At 42.9% G+C, this 22,972-nt stretch overlaps 1 protein-coding gene across 1 annotated transcript in view; it reads right to left on the bottom strand.

The window, feature by feature from the left end:
- Positions 1-22,881, bottom strand: part of ATXN7 (ataxin 7) — a 99,627-nt gene extending 76,746 nt beyond the window's left edge. The window contains exon 1 of the mRNA XM_024746364.1: positions 22,818-22,881. Within this exon, the coding sequence (XP_024602132.1) occupies positions 22,818-22,836 (19 nt within the window). The 5' untranslated portion in view covers positions 22,837-22,881. The remainder of the gene's footprint in view (positions 1-22,817) is intronic.
- Between the last annotated feature and the right edge of the window lie 91 nt (positions 22,882-22,972).

Below are 22,972 nucleotides of genomic sequence, written 5' to 3'. Positions count from 1 at the left end.
CAACACTGGGGGGGTGGGGGGGCGGGCACGGAGGGTTGACTGCTGGTTAATTACTTCTATTCCTAATCTCTCTTAATGTTACAAAGGTTTGTTCTGCTTAAACAGATGAGGTGCAGTTTATAACGACTGGGAAACATTAAAGTATTTCAAGGTTGCTTTGACTGTTAGCTCATTTCTGACCTAATGGGCAATACTTTCACAAGAAAGTTTTATGTATTCTCTTATCTCAGTTTTGCTTCTTCAGACTTTGTAGTTTCACTCCTTGTTCTTCCAGAGGAAACTGGTCAACATACCTGAACAAAGAACTCAAAGCTCACTTACCAAAACCATATGCAAACAGATGTGGTTTGCAGATAACACCCTGTGCAGCCACAGTTCAGAGTGATGCCTCAAAGTTCAACACCCATTTCTCCCCAGTAGCTTGTGTGTTTGTTTTCTAGAGAGGTTCTAAAGTAAAAGGTCAGGCAAATGTTTAAAATACAATATAATAACAATAGCCACCTTGTCAAATGTTTATGGAGAACTTACTGGGCCAGACAGGATGATAAGTACTTTACATGCTGTATGTTACAAAATCCTCACAACAACCCTGTGGTACAGGTACTATTATTAGCCCAAGTTTACAAATGAGGAAACAGGCATGGAAGGATTAAGTAACTGGCCCAAGATCACACAGCTGGCAAGAGGTGGGGCTGGGGTTAAAGGTTAAATCTAGTTGATTCCAGATCCTAGTCCCTTAACCAGCATGCAATGACATGTCACTGGTCACAGAGCTTCAGTCCTTCCTCCAACAGATATTAACTAGGGGTCCTAGTAGTGTCACCTCTGGGGAAGAATAAATAAGAAACACAAAGTGTCAGTCCTTACAGAATTGACACAGCTGCTTATATTATGAAAACTGTTTAAGACACTTGTCTGGGTAAAACTATTCACATACATTCTTTACACATAATACTACTTAAAATTCACAACTGGCTTAATAAATCCCAATTAAAGTATGGTGTATAAAAGTTATAATGGCAATGATTTCAGTTGGCGGGGGTGGAATCCAAATATGTTCAATTGAGGTACAAAGCATTCAGCTATAGTTTTAAAAAACTAACACGACAATCCACACTTTCTCCCGCCACTCAGCACATTAGGAAGCACTTAAAATAAGGAAAAAGAAATACATGTGCTAATAAGTGGAAACTAACAGAAACTATACTTTTCCCCCCACTGAGCATTTGGTCTATTTTATTTGAGGTAACATGTTTCTGCCCTCCCACATTTTAGAAAAACAGCCGACACACTGCCTTACTTACATCTATGCTTATCAGTAATGACACGGCCATATCTCTGCAAACAGCCGGTTAATTAATTTGTACCCCTCTCTTTTGGCAGCCTGCCTATGCAACCAAACAGCAAAAATAATTACACTAGGCTAAAGAGGGAACATTTTCGCTCTTCTTTTTGAGATTTCTTATCGTGGGGCCTGCTGCCTTTCTTTAAATGGGTTTGAGTTGTGGAACACTTGCAAACCAGATTAAGGTCATTACAAAATGATGATGTTTCCATTCTTTACTAAAGCATGAATATTCAATCGGGAGTCAAAGGGGCAAGGGAGAAAACTGACCAACCAGTCTAAGGCAAAAAGTATGGGCTGAGTAGAACCATGAACGAAGAAATATCCAGCTCTTTTCCAGGAGAGACCTTCATCACTTTCATCATGTTAAATCTGAGGTTAATCTATCAACAAATATTTACCTAGAACCTACCAAAGGCAGTCCCCTTCTTTTCTACACAAAACCATACATGAGAAAGTCAAACAGGAGATCAGTGGGATCCTGTACTCAGCACCACAAGCCACAAAATTTCTAATTAGGTATCACCTTTGAAACCCAGTCTCTGGTGATATAGTTCTAGCTCTTCAAAGGTAAACACAGCAGTCCCTTGATCCGCTTAAGCCCACCTAACGTACAACTGATGTCAACACTTTCTGCATGCCTAATGATTTTCATCTGTTTAGGTTGTGATGGTGGAGTTCCGTTTTAAGAGAGGAATCTGTTGGTTAGTTTCTAAAGTCACTTGAAATCATCCATGAAAATTTCTCGGACACCACATGGAGCTCTACCAGTAAGTCCTACACAGCCAGTTGTGTCACTGATGTCAGAACAGATGGCTGCTTCTACCAGATTAAGTAGTTGGCTTGCGTTTAAGGTCCTTCTTGTATGAAAAAATCCATGTAATTAAACACCACAAACATAGGACAATGAGATGCTTACATTCTGAGACACTTGCAGGAACTGAGTCCAAATAAAGGAAAGCAATCAATATTCCATAATAATTTGTGTACTTACTATGTTCAAAACACTCTTTCAGGATGCTGAAGAGACAGCAGTAAGCAAAACCCTGTTGTGCCTCATGGAACTTACATCTTGGCTGATTTACACCTCCCATTTCAAGCACATTTCAGGTCAGTATGCACTGAATGACTGGTGAAATCAGCCACACTGCTTTTCTCTTTTGTGCCATCATATAGTATAATTCAAATAACTTACAAGCACGTATGATACAACCCTTCTGTAAAAGTTGGAGACATATGTTTCTTATCACCAGCGTTAGAAAACTAGTTTGTACTGTGTACTCACTCATCTTTACAGTAAGCAGACTGTAGTAAAGCAGTCGAGCAACCACCCAAACACACTGCGGCAGGCCAAGATAGGGACCACGCAAAGAACACTGCTGGTACCAACCTGTGCGAGACTGCACTGGTTTCTGTCCTGAGCTGTGTGAAGGTCCAAAAACCACGTGAAAGGCAGTTTAAGGGCACCATCACAGAACACTGGAAAGTGCAGGCTGCTCAAACGTTTGAGACTGTGCGTTTGAGGCACTGTGCTGAGTACTGGAAAAAATGGCCAGGTAAGACAGCCGCTGCCCATAAAGAGCTTCCAGTCTAGTTGCAAAGCCCAGACATACACAGAAATACCTCATTCCTTCATTTCAAAGATGCCATCAAGTGTGTGTCAAGGCCAGCATTTGGGGAAGAATAAAAAAAATGTACCCTTCAACTTTATAATCCATTCTGATTTCAGAAATAATGAAACATGAGAAAAATTGGCATCTTGGAATCAAGGATATACAGTAATAGCTACTCTGACACTTCATGGGTGCTGCTGTGCAATGGAAGTGAAACTCAGGATGGGGAGGGAGGGCTCCTCTTGGTAGCCAGCCCCGAAGATTCAGTTACCTGAGTGCCACGAGAGTCTCACCAAGGAACCTCCTGCATGTGACTTCTACAGAGGGAGCTAGCACCCTTCCAGTGCTCCAGCAACACAAACATTCATTCACGCACGCACATTTTAATCAAGCATCTCCTACGACTCAAACTCCGAAGAACACTCTACCTGCCACACACTAAGCAAGGGGCTTTAAAGCCACGGTTCTCGACTGGGAGCAATTTTGCCCCACGGGGACACTGGCAATGTTCGGAGACGTTTTTCCGCTGTGACGACTGGAAGGGGTGGTGCTACTGGCATCCAGTGGTAGAGGCCACATGCTGCTAAACATCCTACAATGCTCAGGACATTCCCCTACGACAAAGAATGATCTGACCCCAAATGTCAGCAACATTGAGACTGAGAAACCCTGCATTGACTAAAGCACCCTCAAAACGGCCCTATGGGGGAAACACTACTCTAATCCATGCCCGCTTGCAAGGAAACCGAGGCCAGGAGGTATTACATAACGTGCCCAAGGTCAGCAGTGAAGATATGTAGGAGGGACTGTGACCCAGGAAATGTGATGCTATGCAACAAGCATTAACACCCTGCGAAACTCTTAATGTGATTACAGAAACCCAGAGAGGAAGTACTTAAAAAACTGAGTCACCAGGGCATAATACTCATTCACCCTCTCTTCCCTCAGCTCCCACCCAAAAGTATTCCCTTTCTGCATCTCACACAGGCCATCTCTCTCCCAGTGCTACCCCATCTCATCTTGATCTCTAGAAAGAGGTGCTTAAGTAGGATGACTCTGTCTGATCTCTGATTTCTCCATCCACTCTTCAGCATGGTTCCCATAAGCATCCACAAATACATCCCCTGCCCCCAGGAACCCAGAGAACCAGGCAATTCTTTCTCTCTATGAACTCTCTTCCCCAAAGGGGAGAAATCTCGGCACGTGGTCCGCCAAAGAAGCCAGACTCAATCATAGCCTCCGAGGAGGCAGGAGCAAAGAGGCTATGGGAGGTGGGAGGCTACCAGCTGGCAGGCAAATACGAAAGGACAGGACATAAAGGGGTGGGTGTTCAGACTTCCCCAGCTCCTGGAGGAATTAGCCTTTGGCCTCTCAATACGAAGGCAGTGTTGGCCATCAGCTGCAAAGGAGTTAGGACAATTGATGATTCTGAAAATAAGGATGAATATCAGTAACTTTTTAAGCACTAAATGTGTGAATGAATTCTGAACCACCCAACTTCCAGTAACATTTTTTTAAAACGAAAAAATTTTTTTCAACCATTTTACCTTTTTAAAAAAAACATTCTTTGGGAAAACTGAGGGTTCTATCTCAAATACGATACCAAAAAAAAATCAACTAGCCGCTCCCTCCAACAGGTACCTGTGAGGTGTCAACTTTATTATCCCTTCAGCAGGAACCATTACCCCCTCACCAGAAAGGTTATCTAACCAACTACTTTGCACAGATTTATTTCAATACCCAATAAAGAATATCATTTTATCAAGAGGGAGGACAAGGGAGATTACCACAGTCACAGGAAAATTATGGTTCCTCTTTTTTTGTGAAAAAAGAGTAGCTTAGACTACAGTCACTTGACATTCTGTTCCGTATTCCACCCCCAATCCTGTTATGAGATGTTCACTCATTGTGGACTTTCTCAAGGAAGGTGGAAAACAGCTTTTGCCTTTGTTTGAGACTGTGGAGGCCAGGGCTTAGCTGAGTAGGTGAAGAAAGTCAATGGTAATGTGGCAAAAACTGGACCCCAGATTTTGTGTGGATTAAAGAGAGAATCCTTAGGTACTCTGTGAACCTCAGACGATGAACCTTATTGTAACTGGAAGCCTACAACTGATTCTTCCTTTAACAACAACACTTTGAAGGGCAGACTGCATTTTCAAAACACGGAGCTCTAAATTTCCACAGGACAGACGACTGCAATTTCAACAGCTCAAAACTTGGGGAGTAGGAAGACAGGGAAAACAGCTGGATCCTGCCAGTTCCTTAAGGAGAGACAAACTCTCAGAGTAAATAACTGTGCCCCCAGCCATAAACATACTTTTGTCACCTAGATAGACTCTGACACTTGAAAAGCTTTTTCGGAGGGCACTTTGGCAGTATCTACTTAAATATACTCTACATTTGTCCATTTGTTTAAGGAAAAAACAAGCAAAATAAAACTTCACTAGCACTAAGAAGCTTATAAAAGTACTTTAACTGGGGGCACTGTTGGTAAAAGCAGCAAAACTGCCAACAGCCTAAATATCCATCCAGAAAGGTCAGGTTTACACAACCATGCTAATATTCATAATACAAAACACTATGCAATAGTTTAAACAAACCTAGGCAGAGCTATACACAATGACATGGGGAGATGTCCTGTGGATTAACATAGAAAGCACACTGCAGACATAAAGCCGGCCCAGGGGCCCAGGTGGGATGCCCAGAAGAATTGATGTTGAAGCCGGGACCTGAGAGATGAAGGTCAGTTTTCCTTCTGTTGGGGAAGAGAGTTAGGGGAAAGAAGGAAGCAGGAGAGGGGGAGGGTGTCTGGGCAAAGGGGGCAGTGTCCCTACCCAGGGACAGCACAGAACCTGGAGGGAGGAGCTAAGGAGCAGAGAGGCTGGGGTGGCCTCAGGCAAATAGAACCTTATCCAGCAGCCACAGTAAGTAGTTTTACCTTCACCCTAAGGGCAAGGGGAATGAGTGAGGTCCTTCAGCAAATAACACTATTAGGTGTGAATTTCACAAAGAACACCTAGGCCGCCACTTCATGTCCTCAAGTCTGTCCCTCACTTGCCCTTCAGTTATAAACAGGTGCAGTTAACAAAACTTCAGGCAGGATTTATATCTGTCTATCTGAAATGACACAGGTCCACAAGGTATTACTGTGAAAAAAAATGGCCATCTTCTCAGGTGGCCCACTTATGACTCGTAACCTTTAATGTAGCCAGAATACTATGTTTTTTAATGAAAACTATAGAAAACAATACTGCTGTGAAAGCATTAATAAGCAAAACAAAAAATTTAGAAACCCAATAGGAAAATTTAAAAATATGTATCTTGAATATGGCAACTGGAACACAAAACCTGCTTTAACTACAAATAAAATAATAATGGAGACTTGCTAAGATCTTATAAAAAAAACTTCGGGCATCTTCACTGGTAGTGCTGGACACTATTAGTATTAGATCATGAAGGCCTTTGCACATCTGCTGAAATGTATATTGTCTCCCCCTAGAAAACTGTGCTTATGCAAATACAGACAATATTTTGCATAAATCTATGAAGGGGTTCAAAGACTGTTCACTACTCAAGTTTGAGAACCCTGATTCCAAAGCCCACGTATTAGCTCTTCATGTATCTGTTTCCACTTCTACATTCAAGGATTTTCTTCCCTCTGACACAGGTTTACCGCAGTCACTATTTACATCCATCACCCACCTCATAACGTAAGATGAGACGTTAAAAGAAAGCAGGATTTAACGTGAATTATTTTCCTGAAATAAGATTTAGAGGGGTAGGGGGTCAATTTAAAGAGGGTGTGGGTATACAAAGGAGACTACCTAAACCAAAGATATACAGCCAAGAGTGTTGGAAACAAAGTAAAAAAAAAAAAAAGAGATGGCAATGATGTACTTTTTTTTCTGAAGAGAAGGTAAAAAGACTGTAAGGAAGAGGAAACCCTGACCGGGTCAGTGGCCTCACAGGCCAGGGAGGAGGCTTGTTTTCTGTAGTAAAAGAAAGTCCACGAGCGCCCTCTCTGGTCTTCAGGGGCTCTTCCTTCCTGACACCCTAGTCAAAGAGCCAGACATCTATAAGCACCAATTCCACACATGGGTATCCACAGCTACCACTCGCCAAACCTCTGTCAAAGCTCGGTTACAATTCTGAGTAATTAAGCTTCACGTTTTCCCCTCCACTTTTTCAGGGAATGCTTACAAGTAAATCACGGTAAGAACATTAGCAGCAGAAACTTCTACCATACATTCCATTGATTTCCGAGCTCTTCTAGACCCCTGTTTCACTTTAACTCCTAGCAGTTCTTTGTAACGGCACTGCTCCACTCTCCACACCTCGTACGGCACTCAACAGCCAGACTCAACAAAATGAACGTGCAAACTCTTACTATGTCTCCGCAGAAGCAGCCCCCTGCCTAGGGCCTTAAAAGTTGGTACAAAAATCCTAAAGCAACAGGGTTTTGTTAGAACCACCCCAAATTTTAAACTGTGGGCTTGAAAAAGATCAGGTGGCTCTTCTTCCACTCTGGCTCCTCTCTTCCTTTGACAGTGCCCACATATAGACATAATCCTGGCCAAGGCCTTCCAGGGAAAGATGTGGACGGCTGCACACAGAGGGATGTTACTACGAGATATGTTCATCAGGCAAATAAGAACTTGAGTGATGATGCCAAACCAACTGCTCAAAAGACATATTCCCTACTCGCTCCTTAATTACCTTTTCATAAAACTGACAGCACTTAAAATTTCCTGGGGATTTGAGAATAAAAATAAAAACCTGTTATCTTTTTAAATGGAAGGAAAAGCTGTCTCTGAACAGGGGCTGCTAAATTTTACCGAAATCAAGCACTGAAGTCTGACCTCTCAAAGTAATCAGCACTATTTGAAAGCCATTAAAATATACATTAAGACCTATTTTTCCTGTAGAAAAAAAAAGAAACCCAAATTATGACCAATTTAGTCATAACCATTTCAAAACTCTAGATTCCTGCCAAAGGCTCCTGAACCAGTAATTCCCAGCTCCCGTGGATGAACAGGGAGCCACTAGGTCATCTCTCCACTACTTGTCAGTCGCTTCACTGACAACAGGTTGTGTAAGCCCACTGTGTGCAGAGCAGCTGGGATGCTGTGAGGGGCTCTGTGGCCAGAAGAGTAGGCTGCCTGGCCTTCGAGCCAACTCCCATTTGCCTTGTGCCAACCGTGGCACACGAAGGTAAGACCACCGTTAACACAACACGACCAGAGCAGAGAAAAAATATGTGACGCAAAGTTTTGTCGTTGAAACCTATTTCCCTTTTGGGGAATCACCACCGGCAAGACAGAGATGGGGGAAAAAAAGAATGAGTTCAGATCAATCAACTGAGCTACTTAATATCAACCAGGACGTGGTTTGGTGAGTGAGATAGTAAAAATTAGTGATTACAATTTTCAAGAGTTTTTCAAGTTCTCAAACACTTTTCAAAAGCATTTTGCCATTCAAATAAAATCGGTATGCAAACCACAAAGCTATCAGGATTTGACATGTCTTCTTAATTCTTGAACACCATCGATCAAATTCTTGTTTTTAAGGAGCTCCTTTTATTTCAGAATTACTAGTGAGGAAAAACAATCTTTCTGACATTTCTACAAGAAACTGCTGCATAGTAGTGCTTCCCAACTTTACCCAGCATTTAATGAATACTAGAGCTTACCAACTTTATTAATCTATCTGGATGGTTTGGTTTTTAGATTATAAAAAAATCAGTTATTTTGTTACCCTGCCATAACTCTTTCTTCAATGACAAGGTTATGATTCATGGATAGATTATAAACTCACACAACACAGATTATTCTCAGCAACAGCCACCAGCTTTTAAGAAAACATCTACCGAACACAAGATCTTTTAGAGAAATAGCCACTGCAGCTGCCAGTTAACAATGAAAAGCTCATGAGACATGGTGCTAAGTGAGATAAGAGGAATAGAAAGTGTGGCACACAAAGTCTACAGTAAACTCTGAGTCCGTCCTGAGTACAGTGGTGCATCAGAGAGACAGAAAAAGGCCTAGAAATAGGAATAAAGGGAAGGCAGAAAATAAATTTCCTATTCAGAGACTGAAAAAAGCATAGAGTTTATCTTGGGAAAGAAAACCCCAGTGAGGTAACAGGAGGATTCGGGCACAGTGTCATTTACTCGTACATAACCAGTTATTCTAAAACCAAAACCATTTCTCTCTTCACAGCATACTGTTACTCAACCAAAAAGAGGGTGCTGGAACACTGGGAATAAAGATGAACAATGGCCTATCAAACTTCATAATCAACAGGGGAATGAAATGCTATTGCAGTGAACACTATCAACCAGAGGCCAAAGAATATCATTAGTGGCTATTCTATATTGGTTTTCCCCTCTAGGTCAAATCTGCCCGAGACTTATGTAAAAACTTGCCGTGATAATTCCTTCTACCCAGTATTTATACCCCAAATCTAACAGTAATGACCTATCTTAGTACTGGTGATGGCTTGCTTTATATCAACACAAGATACTAACAGGACTTCCCTGGTAGCGCAGTGGTTGAGAGTCCACCTGCCGATGCAGGGGACTCGGGTTTATGCCCCGGTCCGGGAGGACCCCACATGTCGCGGAGTGGCTGGGCCCGTGAGCCATGGCCGCTGAGCCTGCGTGTACGGAGCCTGTGCTCTGCAACGGGAGAGGCCACAACAGTGAGAGGCCCGCGTACCGCCAAAAAAAAAAAAAAAAAAAAAGATACTAACAGTTTTTGAAAAGGGCTATGAACCTATAGTGATATGGAGGACTCCTTCAAGAAGGTGATGCCCCCGGGACTTCCCTGCTGGTCCAGTGGATAAGACTCTCCATTCCCAATGCAGGGAGCCCAGGTCTGATCCCTGGTCAGGGAACTAGATCCCACATGCCGCAATGAAGATCCTGTGTGCCTCAACTAAGACCCAGCGCAGCTAAATAAATAAATATTTAAAAAAAAGAAGGTGACGCCTGACTTGAAGGAAGGTGGTAGGGGGCAGAGACAGAGGGAAGAGCCCATGCAAGGGTTCAGAAGAGGGGAAGAGCCCAGTCTGCAAGAACAACTGGAAGGAGGCCGCATGCCTGAGGCCCAGGGGAAAACAGAAGGGGACGCTGGCTGGCCTGGCAGAGGCCAGACCAAGCAGGGCCTGTGGGCTGCAGTGAAGGGATTTGGATTTTCAATGGGCTACGAGGCCCTTAAGTGATCTGCCTCCCCAACTCCCTCCCAAGCCCTCAGCAGCTGACTTCTGCTGCTACACTCCCCTTACTCAAGCTCCACCAGTCCCCCTGACCCCCTGTTGTTCTTGGAACCCTCCAGGACCTTCTCCTGCCACAGCCTTTGGATTCTCTGTTCCTTCTGCCCAAGTTTCATCCACATATCCACATGGCTCACACCTTCACACCCTGCAAGTCGTGTTCAGAGACCTCCTTCTCACCCTACCCTAAATTGTACCCCTCCAACTTAATCCTTCTCCAGACCATCCATCACCAACTACCGTATATATATTTCATTTTTTTTTTTTTTTTTTTCGGTACACGGGCCTCTCACTGTTGTGGCCTCCTCCGTTGCGGAGCACAGGCCCCGGACGCGCAGGCTCAGCGGCCATGGCTCACGGGCCCAGCCACTCCGCAGCATGTGGGATCTTCACGGACTGGGGCACAAACCCGTGTCCCCGGCATCGGCAGGCAGACTCTCAACCACTGCGCCACCAGGGAAGCCCTATATTTCACTTTTTTAAAAGTTGTTGCCTCTCGCCCACAAAAATAGAAACTCTGTGAGGACAGCTCTAGAACGTTTGCTGTTTTTCTGAAAATTAGAATACCTAGCTCAAAGTAGGTGCTCAATTAATACACGTTGAATCAATGACTGAAAACAAAGAAACAGACACCAATGAAGTGTGTTATGAGGGAGAAACTATCTACTTTAGATTTTAAAGCTATATTTTGAAACCTCACTTCCTCAGCTTATGATTACCTATACCCCTGAGGATTTCACATAAGGAGGTAGGCTACAGGCCCCACTGGCCTCCAGCTTCTACCTCAGCCACTGCTAATTCAACATCCATATTACTACCGTGGCAACCTTTCAGAGCCCACCCTCTGGACAAAGTACAAACCTCTTTTCAGGATGACTTCCCTCCTGGTGCATGGAGAGCTCCACCTCCTGCCCTCCAGCACTCCCCTTCCAGGACTGCAGCGAAGTTCCAGGCTCCCCCAACCCCTAGATACACCCCGCACCGCACCCGCTGCAGAGGCTGCTCCCATACCACACCAGCTAACTCCTCCTTCGTGGCTTAACAAAAGCTCCAACTCTCCCCTTCACTGCCTCCAGAAAGCCTTCCTTGCCTGACCACTGCTTCCCCACTCTGAGCTCTGACTTTACTCTCCCTCAAGTTGCTGAGATCGCTGATTTTTTGGGCTCACACTCCCACCCATCCAAGGCCTCACAGGTCTTGCTAGGAAGTTTCGATTTTCTTCTAAGCACCATGGGAGGCTTCTAAAGGCTACATAACTGCCCACTTACTTGGGTAACACCTCCCCATCAGCCCTGTCTAGATACTTTAAGAAAAAGACATACAAAATTCTTCTTCCTACCCACACTCAACTGATAACCTCCTATGTTCTCTTTTACGTCACAGAAATGACAGGAAAGAACTCCCTACCTTATCTTCCCACAATTCCACATCCCTACCTGCAAGTGATCCACGTGCTCCTCCTCTCATTACAACAGAATAAAGTCTCTGATTCAACCCAGAACTGACCCATCCACCTGGGCTGTGATCCCATGGCCTTTTCCCATCACAAGGTATTATCCTCGTGATTATCCATTTTCTCACATGTGATCAATTACCTTTCACTCCTGGATCATTTCCAGTGGCAGACAAATGTGCCCTAATACTATCCAAAATAAATAACATGAAACGAAATGAAACAAAACACACCTTCCCTTTATTGCCTTTATCTATGCCCCCATCCTGCTTTTAACTCATTTCTCCATTCTCTTTAAAGCAAAACCCTCTCAAGACCTGCCCCCACTTGCCCTCTCCACTTCTCCAGCTCTGGTCATATAGCTCCCCTCCAACCAGGCATCTGCCTCCCTGACTCTCCTGATTCAGGTCACTAACGACCTCCACACTGCCACAGCCAGAGATCAATTCCCTGGCTTGGCTTTACTCTACTTCACAGCAGCATGGGACACGGGCCATCACTCCTCACTTACTGTGTTTCTTCTCTGGAATCCTACACCACCACACTCACACGGTTTCCCTCCCCCCTCACTGGTGATTATTCCTCACCCCTCCTGCTGATTCCCCCTCACCCACGCACCCCCTTAATGAGGGCTCAGCCACTGGCTCCCTTCTTTTCTTTACTGACACTCACACCTGAGAGGAACTCACCTGTCCCCCAGCTTTCCATGCCCTCTGTACAGTGATGACACAGACTCACCCAGTGGCTCCAACCCAGGCTGCTCCACCAGCTCCAGGCTCTATATTCAACTGCTGCACGAGGATACACAGTGTGGCCAAAAACAGAGCTCCTGACCCTGAGACTCCTGATTTTCCACCATTCCTCAGCTCATTAGATGGTACCACTCAGCTGCTCAAGCCTCAGATTCCAATCCTTACTTCTCTCCCTCATCCACATTCAATTCTTCACTAAATCATCAACTCCAGGGTGTAGAGAAAAAGAAACCCTCATACACTGTTGGTGGGAATGTAAATTGATACAGCCACTATGGAGAACAGAATGGAGGTTCCTTAAAAAACTAAAAATAGAACTACCATATGACCCAGCAATCCCACTCCTACGCATATACCCGGAGAAAACCATAATTCCAAGAGATACATGCACCCCAATGTTCACTGCAGCACTATTTACAATAGCCAAGACATGGAAGCAACCTAAACGTCCATCAACACATGAATGGATGAAGAAGATGTGGTACATATAGACTATGGAATAATATTAGCCATAAAAAGGAACGAAACTGGGTCATTTGCAGAGAGATGGACCTAGAGTCTGTCATACGGAGCAAGGTAAGTCAGAAAGAGGAAAACAAATATCGTGTATTAACGCATATGTGTGGAATCTAGAAAAATGGTACAGATGATCTTGTTTGCAAAGCAGAAACAGAGACACAGACATAGAGAACAAATGTATGGATACCAAGGGGAAAAGGGAGGGGGGTGGGATGAATTGGGAGACTGGGATTGACATATATACACTACTATGTATAAAATAGGTAACTAATAAGAACCTACTGTAGAGCACAGAGAACTCCACTTAGTGCTCTGTGGTGACCTAAATAGGAAGGAAATGCAAAAAAGAGGGGACATATATACGTATGGCTGATTCATTTTGCTGTACAGCAGAAACTGACACAACAATGTAAAGCAACTACACTCCAAAAAAACCAACTCCACCTCCAAAATACATCCTTAAGAGGACAGCCTTTCTGCCTTGCCAGCGCCATCAGCGGGCTCTAGCCACTATCACCTCTCACCTAGTTGACTCGTCCCTATACCCTCTCTCCAATCCATCCACCATCCGTCCCTATACCCTCTCTCCAATCCATCCACCATCCAACAGCCAGTGGTCTTTACACATCACAAATGCGATCAGGCCACTCCCTGCTGAAGCTACTACCCCCCAGTAGGCTCTCATTACACTTCCGGATAAACCCAAATTCCTGACCTTGGCCTCTGTTATCTGATCTTTGTTAGCCTCATCTCCCTCTACTCTGCTCCAAGCCCACCTCAGAGGCCGCATACTTGCTTTTTCCTTCTGCCTGGAACACTCTTTCGCCTTCTTCCACATGATCCAGTGGCCACTTCCTTCTCACCATTCCCATCTCAGTTCAAATGTTAAAGCTCAGATAAGCCGTCCCTGATCATGTTAGCTTGAACCCCCCCGCCTCCACCGCCAACTCATTAGCCTACTTTACTGACTTTACAGCATGCAATGTCCTTCAAAAATGTTTGTGTATTTATTGTGTCTCGCTTCACTAAAAGGCAGGGGCTCTTTCTAACTTGTGTCACTCTATCCCAACACCCACAAGAGAACCTGGCACTTAGTGGGTAACTCCATCAACACTTGCTAACCAACTGCCGGACAGGACTGTGCCTTCTTGTTTGCAGTTATACCCTTGGACTCTAACCCCACAAGAGGCACAGAGAATGTGCCTGTCAAATGTCTGTGGGATAAAAGCAAACGAACAAAGGCAAAACAGCCAGAGGATTCTCAAGGCAGGAATCATGGCTGGACAAAATATCCTGAGGCCTGCTGAAGGACAGAGTCTGGACCTTGACAAAAGTGAAATGACCAGGCTGCAAATATACAGTAAGTGCCCAAGGCAGTTACATGGGTGTCCCTGATCAGGTATGAATTACCCTAAGTCCAAATCCTGTAACTGAAGACTCGAAACTGGCCTAGAGTGGGATTACAGAGAATGATGGCTACATACTACCATTAGTAGGGAAAAAATTAGTGAAATTATTAGCAGAATCTTTCCAATGAATATGTATTAAGTTCAATAACAATTTTTTTCCATTGAAACGTATGTGTCTATATAGTTTCCAAAGAGAACAAGGTCAGTTAAATGGAGAACTGCTTCTAATTTAAACGGAAATTTCCTAGAATTAAAAGGCAATTTTTAAAATTCCCTCATCAGGCAGAAAACCCCGTGACTACCACCACACATACATAAAGTCATAAAATAGTAGCCTCGGTTATTTCTGACCCATTCCCAACTTAGTGAGGATGACTTTTTTCTGGTGGCTGCAATTTACCTTTCTTGCCCAGAAAAAGAGCTTTGTAAAACATTCTAAGAAACACAAACTACAGGCTTACAGGAGAGGAGCAAGTGCAACTCTGTACAAGCAGCGGAAAGTCAATCCCCACACTGGGCTTCCCTCTGCAAGTCAAGAGACTGACTAAAGGAGGAAACAAGCAATGTCAACCACCCCCCTTCTCATTTTCACTAGAGTCTGTGAAAGCTGGGAGCTTGGGTTCATTTGCTATGCTCTGATATCCTGAGCACACTGAGGTGTCCTCTCACTGCCTACAAATTGCCTGCAAAAGGAAAACTAGCATTTCACTTCCTGCTGCTCCCGAGAGTCCTGGCAAACCACTTGATTAGAGGCATGCTCGTGTCGCTGCATTTTCATGATTGGCAAAAATAATAAAATTAGCAAGTAACGTTTTTCGAACAGTTGCTCTGCCAGACATTAAACAAAAGGCTGAAACCGTTTTATACCATTTCATCCTCCCAGTCACTATGAGGTACTACTGTACTACGATTCCCATTGCACAGGTAAGTCAACTGAGGCTTGGCAAAGCTATGTAAATCTTTCTCAAGTTACTCACCTACTGGAGCTGAGATCTGAACCCAGGTTTGTTTAATTCCAGAACTGGAGTTCTCAGTATAGCCTGTATTTAAAGTTATCTTTTGCAAACTTACAAAATGGAACCCCGTTTTCTGCATAACACCTACTAGGGTTACGAAACAGACACTTAGGGAAGCTGATTTAAAGCAGTGATTATCAAACACCAAAATACACACTGAGCTCCAAAAAGTCCACAAGGAAATGTGAAAAATGAGGACAATGCAAAGAGTCCTTCCCAAACTTAAACTTTCTTCAAATTTAAAGGATTGTTCTTGATTCTAAAACAATGGCCCTCACACTTTTATGATGATAAGAATTATATGTTATAATGTCTAATTATATACATTATAAAACGCTACCAACCCTTTGTTTGCTCCCCAATTTATTTCAGAAACTTTCTGGTTTGAAATATAAAAGCCTGGGACCACTGGTTAAATGCAATCTTTGTTTTTGTTTTTTTTTTAAACTGCCTCACTGGAGTTCAGGATTGTGGAAAACATCTGTATAACCTGGGATGGGAATATTTTCTGTTTTTAAGATTATGAGTCTAATTGATAATGAACTATTACTTTCTCCTTGCCATAAGCTTACATATAAGAGAAAAAGTATTTGATGTTAGCAGGGTCTTTATCACAAAGAGGAACAAGAATACTTCATCCAGTTTTATGTTATAAATGCCTGAAATGCAAAAATCATTCTTCTTCTTCTGCTCATTTATAATCATCCCTGCTGTACAAGATGAATATAAATGTAATCTTCTGCCTTCCTCTCAAAAGTACAGTAACTCCAACTGTTAAGTCTACTAACAGGCTTCTTTTTCTTCTTAGAACTTCAATGAAAAAATACTTTAATAATCAGGAGCACATTTATTAAAAATACTGCCATAAACTTTGAATATCAATGTGATTAAAAGCAATCTTGCACTGAAATGCTATTTAAACAGTAGAATTTCACTTCTTTTTTTTAAAGCATTTTTTTTTAATGGTACAAATCCCAGATGATTGTGTTTGCTATCTGCTGCAACTTTAGCTTTCATTTAAATCATTTTTTAAAAGCCAATTACTTCTAATGCAAACTGTGCATACTTCCCCTCCTCCTCAAAGAGATTTTATGAAAGAACTGCTAAATACAGCCTATAGACTGCTGTAAAGCACACCAAAGAAAGCGTTCTTCATCTCTTTACTTTAAAAAAAAAAAAAAAGTCAGTATTTCTAGCCAAAGAGAAGGAAAACAAAGGTCACAGCAACCTGTTCCGGCTCATGAAAAGCAGGTGCACATTCTGGAATGAGCTCAGCACAGCAGAGGGTAAAGCATGTGAGCTGTGGAGTTAGGCAGATATGGGTTCCAGGGTCTCTTACATGCTTTGTGTTCTTGGTGAGGTAATCTCACTTCTCTGGGCCTCTGTTTCCTCATCTGTAAAATGGGGATAATGGTAATACCTAGATCATACGACAGCTGTGAAGAATACATAAGGTAAAACCTATGCTGACACAGAGTAAAAGTTCTCACTGAACTCGAGCTGTCCACAAACATGTAGGAATATCGTGAGATGTGGCCAGGAGAAAGCAGGATGTTGTTATAAGGGAAAAATCAGACCGCATAACATGTAGGTCACACTCAATAACGAGGCATAAATTCCCCATGCTTCCCTCCTGAGATAAGAGTTCGTAAGAACCAATCAAAACTGTAAATGGAGTACATTCAGCTTGGAAGCCCCTCGCTACTACAGGAAACGTGCATGGTTTCCTTTACTGAGAAGCCTTGTGGGTTGAAGAATTCAGCATGGACTGTGCCAGGTGTTACACTTCCCAGCAAGCACAAAATCAAAGATGAGAGATCAAAAGATTCAGTATGCCCTCTTTATAAATCAAAAGGTAGATGTGTTTCCTGGTGAATCTGCCTTGTAAGTCAAGTTCCAAGGCCTCCAACAGGGCTTCAGCTTCTCTAATCCAACTCAAGGGCAGAAATTCTCAAGAATCTGTGTCAGGTACCCTTTTGAAGAAAATGCCATGAAAGTTCTAGATTCCTTCTCCTGAGGATTTACATACTATACAGGAGCTTAAGAGAAGCCAAGCCCCATCCTCACAGTCAAAGGCTCTGGGAAGCTGGGACAGTAACAGCTCTGTTGATGTTCTATATTTGCATTGCCCAGAAACAGGTATATGCCCTAGAAAAGTGGCAGGGAATGAAAAAATTGACAAAAATAGGAACCTTCTTACACAAAACCTTATACTCTCACATGTATCTCCTTCTAGCTCAACATTATTTCTTCAATGTTGAATTAACTTTGGGTTTAATAGTGGTTTTTACTATTTTGAAGATTCTCCCCCTCAAAACAGAAAGTTTGAGTAGTAGAATCACATTCTGCAAAAAGAATGGCCCTTCATTAACCAAGAAACCCATTAAAACAGGGATAGCAAACTTTTTCTGTAGAGTCAGAAGGTGAATTTAGGCCTTGGTGGGATGTATGGTCTCAGTCGCACCTAACTCAGCTCCACCGTTCACTGCATGGAGAAAGCAGCCACAGATAGTCAGTAGATGAAGGGCTGTGGCTACGTTCCAATGAAGCTTTACTCATGGACTCTGACAGCTGAATTTTACATATTTTCCCACAGGTCATGAACTAATCGTCTTCTTTCAAAAGTTTTTATTTCAACCATTCAACAATGTAAAAAGCATTCTCAGCTAGAGTGCAGCTTGTGGTAAAAGAGCTAAGGAGCCACACTCAGGGGAAAGAATCGTTCCTTAGGAGTGTCTCTCTAGGTCTACCGGGGCTCTCACTCCTTGGGTTAGTGCCGACTTTACAGGTAGAAAGTTACAAACAGGAACTGTCAGCAAGGACACTGACTACTGCAGCCCTAGCACTCATCCAGGGAGTGTCAAGTGTGGGTGATCTGCAACCAAATCATCCGAATGCTCTCCTTAAATGTATGCTAATGCGATTCTGATGCAGTCAACTTGGATCGCACTGACTCCTGTCTGAGGCTTAGTTTCAGTCTCTACTCGAGATGTCGGCCGACTGCAAGCCCTGCCACCTGCAGAACCCTTACACACTCATGGAGGGGATCATAAATGGCAGCCGGGCTTGCCTCAAAAGAAGGCGCAGAGTACAGGAAGGCTTCATTTTGCAGGAGACAAGCTTAAGTCCATGCAAGCATAAAAAAGAAAACCAAAAGAAAAATGATGTCTGGGACGTGGGGAGTTCAGCAGAGATGAAACAAGATTGGGCAGGGACTCATTAGCTGTTTAAGCTGTAGGAAAGATATAAGGAGGCTCATTAAAATCCTGTCTCTAATTTTGTACATTTCAAATTGTCCAAAGGAAAAGTTGGGGGGAAAAACATAAGGGAAACCCTAGAGAAAAACAGAAGAGCTCTCTACTTCAGAGAGAAAGTTTTATGTCTATAACATAGTTACTTTAATAGTCTTTGGCACCAATACCTAATTTGTTTTCAGTTAACTCACTATGAACATTTTTTTTTCCCTAGGAAAGAAAAAGGTGGTATTGTTATGTTGACTCAGTCCGTGTTGACTGAGGCTACCCATCTTCCTAGTCTGTCTTTTTTTTTTTTTAACCAGCTGCCTGTAGATGCCAACCAACCTCTCTTCCATCTTGCCCTAGGCTCAACTATGTCCCTGTTATTTTGACAGGGAGGTCAACTGTCATCAAGTGTGGATATCCTCTAGGTTGCCATCCTACTCCCTTGCCTAAGTATCAGAGATAAGAGAGGTGGTGTCCTGTCTGCACTCTTTCTGGAAAGTGTAAATGGAGTGCTAAACTCAGGACAGAGACACAGGAAATGCTGAAAGACAGTCCCTGGCCTCCCCTGGGGCCAGAAAGTGCATCTCGCCACAGAACAGGTACCTTTTTTTTGAGTCACAACACAATGGAAAATTGGTCATTTGAACTCTTCAGTCTTCCTAGTAGCCCAGTTCATTCATTTTGGGGGCAAATATTCACTGAACACAAACAATGTGCAGGAGCTCAATATATCTTGGTCAATAAGAAGCCTGTCCTCTGGGAGCTTGCACTCTAATAAAAGAGCCATCACATAACACACACTTTCAAATGGTGATAGAGTGTTTGGAGGAAGGAAAAGTACTGGGTTCGCTGAAGTTGTATAAGAAGTGGGCGCAAGAGAAGTTAGGAATGACTTCCCAAAGAAAACGTCGTATTTCCACTGCTGACTCCCACAGTAACACTTTACATTTTGTTTCAACTTGCTGTGAAGTTAAGGCATTTAACGTTTTTATTTTTTAAGGCTCCCTACATTTTCAGGTACTAATATGGAAACCTTAGTCAGTTACTCATACCAATTAATTTCATCTAAACATTACTTTGTTAAGTCTACAATTTCAAAAATCACCTTTAAATAAAGGTAATTTTCTTCTGACTTTAGTCTTTGAAAAAGTTAAAAATGTATTATCAATCTTTTTCCACTAAAACCAAATGTGCCATCAAATAATATTACAAATTACAGAATAAAACAATCAAGGCAATAAAAATGTGAGGATGCAGATAAAAAATCGGCTGCCCTCTGAAAGACAGCTTAAATTTTATCTTAACATTTACCTACTTGAGCTAATAGGAAAACAGGGGGATGACATATTAGCTAAACCACTAATAATCTCACTTCCATCTAAATCTATAGTTCCGACCTCTCCCACAGCATTAACCCTTTGGCAGTCTCACATGAGGAAACTGGCCAAAATAAGCTACAGGAGCAAAAAGAAAAAAGGGCAGAGATCCTAGCTTAGCAGTTTTGAATTTTGGGGGTAGAGATATGTGAAGAATCCTTGAGAATCCAAGAGAAGCTGGGAACACTTGCCCTGAAAGTGGACATACATACTATTTTGCATACAGTTTCAGGGGAACTATGACCCCCTGAAGCCCATTCAAGCCCCAGGTTAAAAACCTCTGACGTTGACAAATACCAAATTAGGAGATCAGGTCTAAGATTACCAGCATTTAAAAGGGTTGAAAGGAATTAGTATGTGTAAAGTCATTTTCCAAAATCTAATTTAATGTCAACCCTTATAACAACCAAGGGAAGTAGGTGTTATCATCTCCTCTTCCAAAGGGGAAAGCTAGATTCTGAAAGGTGAAATGCAACATTAAGCAACTTAATCTTACACCCAGGTTTCCAACTCTTAGATGCACCAACTGTGAACTGGAGAATTCGAAACGTCTGGCCAATATTCCTCAATATCCTCCAAGATGAGGAGTTTCTGACTGAGTGCTTCAATTTTATCAATTTTTATCAATTTATCTATATATTTCTTTCAAATTTAACTTTGTTGACAAGAGGAATTAGTATAAATTTAATTCCAAAACACGTTTTCTTGGTAGTAGATAATCTCAACCAAAGACAAAGGATAACTCTCTAATAATTTGATAATTTAAAAATGTATCTTCATTTCTTAAACAGCCTGACATGAACTATTTGTTACAAAAACAAAGGCCCACTGTGTTAGGTGCTGAACATCCTTATGCTTGGATTTTTAAACTGTCCCAGAAAATCCACAAAGTCACAAATGAATCAAGAACTGACTGAGTTAAAAACTTCAGTCTCTACTCAAAACAGGCAGGCAGAGTTTCAGCCATCCTGGCTGCTTCAGCATCCTCTGAACGGTTAGAGCAGCTTACACAAAAATGGCACCTCTAACAGTCACAGATAATTTGATAGGTCAGAAGCACACACAACCAAATAATCTATGATCCCTTTGTGCCTGAATAAAGTAATTAAGAGGTCCTAGATCTTCTTGGTAAAATCCACTCATGACTATGTCCCAACTGAAAATAATAAATACAGCAAAAAGTGCGTCCAGGCAACTAAATTTGGTTGGGTCTCAATCCAGACCAAGTTGCCCAGTGAAACGCTAATACACTTACTCACCCTCTATAGGGGAATTACCAATAATTAGTATCCTGTATTCACACAGATTTAGAAACCCTTTATGGGAAATGCATCCACACCCAGAGAAAGAAACTAAGAACAGGAGCGGGTCAGGTCCTCTAAAGCTCTACTCCAACTGCTTCCTATGAGTTACCACCTAGTGATTTTAATTTTTTTAAGCCCAGGCGGGCTGCCAATTCAACACTAAAACCGGACTAACAACTGATTTTTCCTATTGCAACATTGCCAGCAAGTCCTGTGCTTTCCCTCTCTTTCCTTCAGTCTCAAACAGCAATTCTCATTCTCAGAAATCAACTAATTTGCTCTCTAATCTGTTCCAATTGGAAGCGCTCAGAGAGCTGCCACTGATATTACTCTTCCTCCTAGTGCCAAGAGGCCAACAAATGGCCAGTTCAAAGAAACCAAAACAGTGAACGTGGAGGCAACACAGGCACTAAAAACAAGAAGTAACTGCGGAGACAGAATAACAATGCACCAACTCTGGACCTTAAAATATTCCACTTGCCAAAGTTGTACCTATTCTTGGGCCCCTGACAATAACTATACCAAAATACATGGTCATGCTGAGAATTAAAATTGCACTGGGAATATAAACTCACTATTTTGGATACCAAAACTCACTCAAGTCCTTGTCCATACTGCTACTGAAGGAATCGCTTGAACTGAACCTAAAATTGACTGGGCTTCAGAAGTCCTTTCTGACCACCGTGTGCCAGGGCCTAGCAGAGGCATTAGCCAGCAAAGGTGACTATTCACAGAAAAAGAAAATCTGAAGTAAAGGTGTGACAGTTCCTAGATACCTGACCTTTCATTTGGAGGCACACTTTTAACTACAGTTATTTCCCTAGAATACCCCTCTACCAGTTTTATTAAAAACTGACCAATAACTAGACTCTGGTTTCACTAGCTAAGAGCACTAAAGGCTTGTTTCACCATATAAAATTCTTCACCCCCACCGCCTCGCTGATTTTGGCAGCTCAAAAAAAAAAAAAAAGTAAAAGAAAAAAAAAAACCCGACCAAGAGCTCCTCAGTTGTGATGATCCTTTTGATAAAACTCTAACTTAAATCCCATAGAAATAGGCTGCACAGGTAAAGTGTCACCTTTTTTAAAGTTCAAAATTCATTTTGATTGCCGGCAATATATTTCAGGTGGCAAGGTTTCCTTTTCAGAGCCCCCTAAAACATTCGTGGAAAAGCTTTCGGAAGCTGAGAATTCCTCCACTCCTCTTGTTTCTCCATAAGGGGGTCAGACCCGAAGGGATCTGGGTTAAAATCACTGCTGCTCCCCAGCGCTCAGCACCGAGCGCCGCTCAAACTGCACCCAGCCAGGCCTGCACTGAAGGGTTCCTGACGCTCCCTGTTACAGGAAGCCCCCGGAAACGGGATTTTCCAAACGCGCAGTCCTCCCCCTTCTTCCTCAGACAGCATCCTCGCGTGCGGGGGCGGAGCGGGTCAGGTGGGCTCGAGCTCCCTCCCTGGTTAGCCGGCCGGGGTACTTCCCCTAGCCTTGCACAAACTCCTTCGGGGGGCTGGACTCACCTTCGCGACAGAGCCCCATGACTTCGCGGTTTTTCCCAAACTCCTTGAAACTTTCGTCCAATTCCGTCCCTAGGAGATACACACACACAGGAGGAGGGGAGAGGCAGGTCAGTGGCCGGGAGTGTGACGCACGCTCACGCACGCACGGAGTAGGT

The sequence above is a fragment of the Neophocaena asiaeorientalis genome, unplaced genomic scaffold, assembly GCF_003031525.2.
Source record: "Neophocaena asiaeorientalis asiaeorientalis breed wild unplaced genomic scaffold, Neophocaena_asiaeorientalis_V1.1 scaffold251, whole genome shotgun sequence".
NCBI lineage: Eukaryota > Metazoa > Chordata > Mammalia > Artiodactyla > Phocoenidae > Neophocaena > Neophocaena asiaeorientalis.
This window is presented reverse-complemented; position numbering and strand designations above follow the sequence as displayed.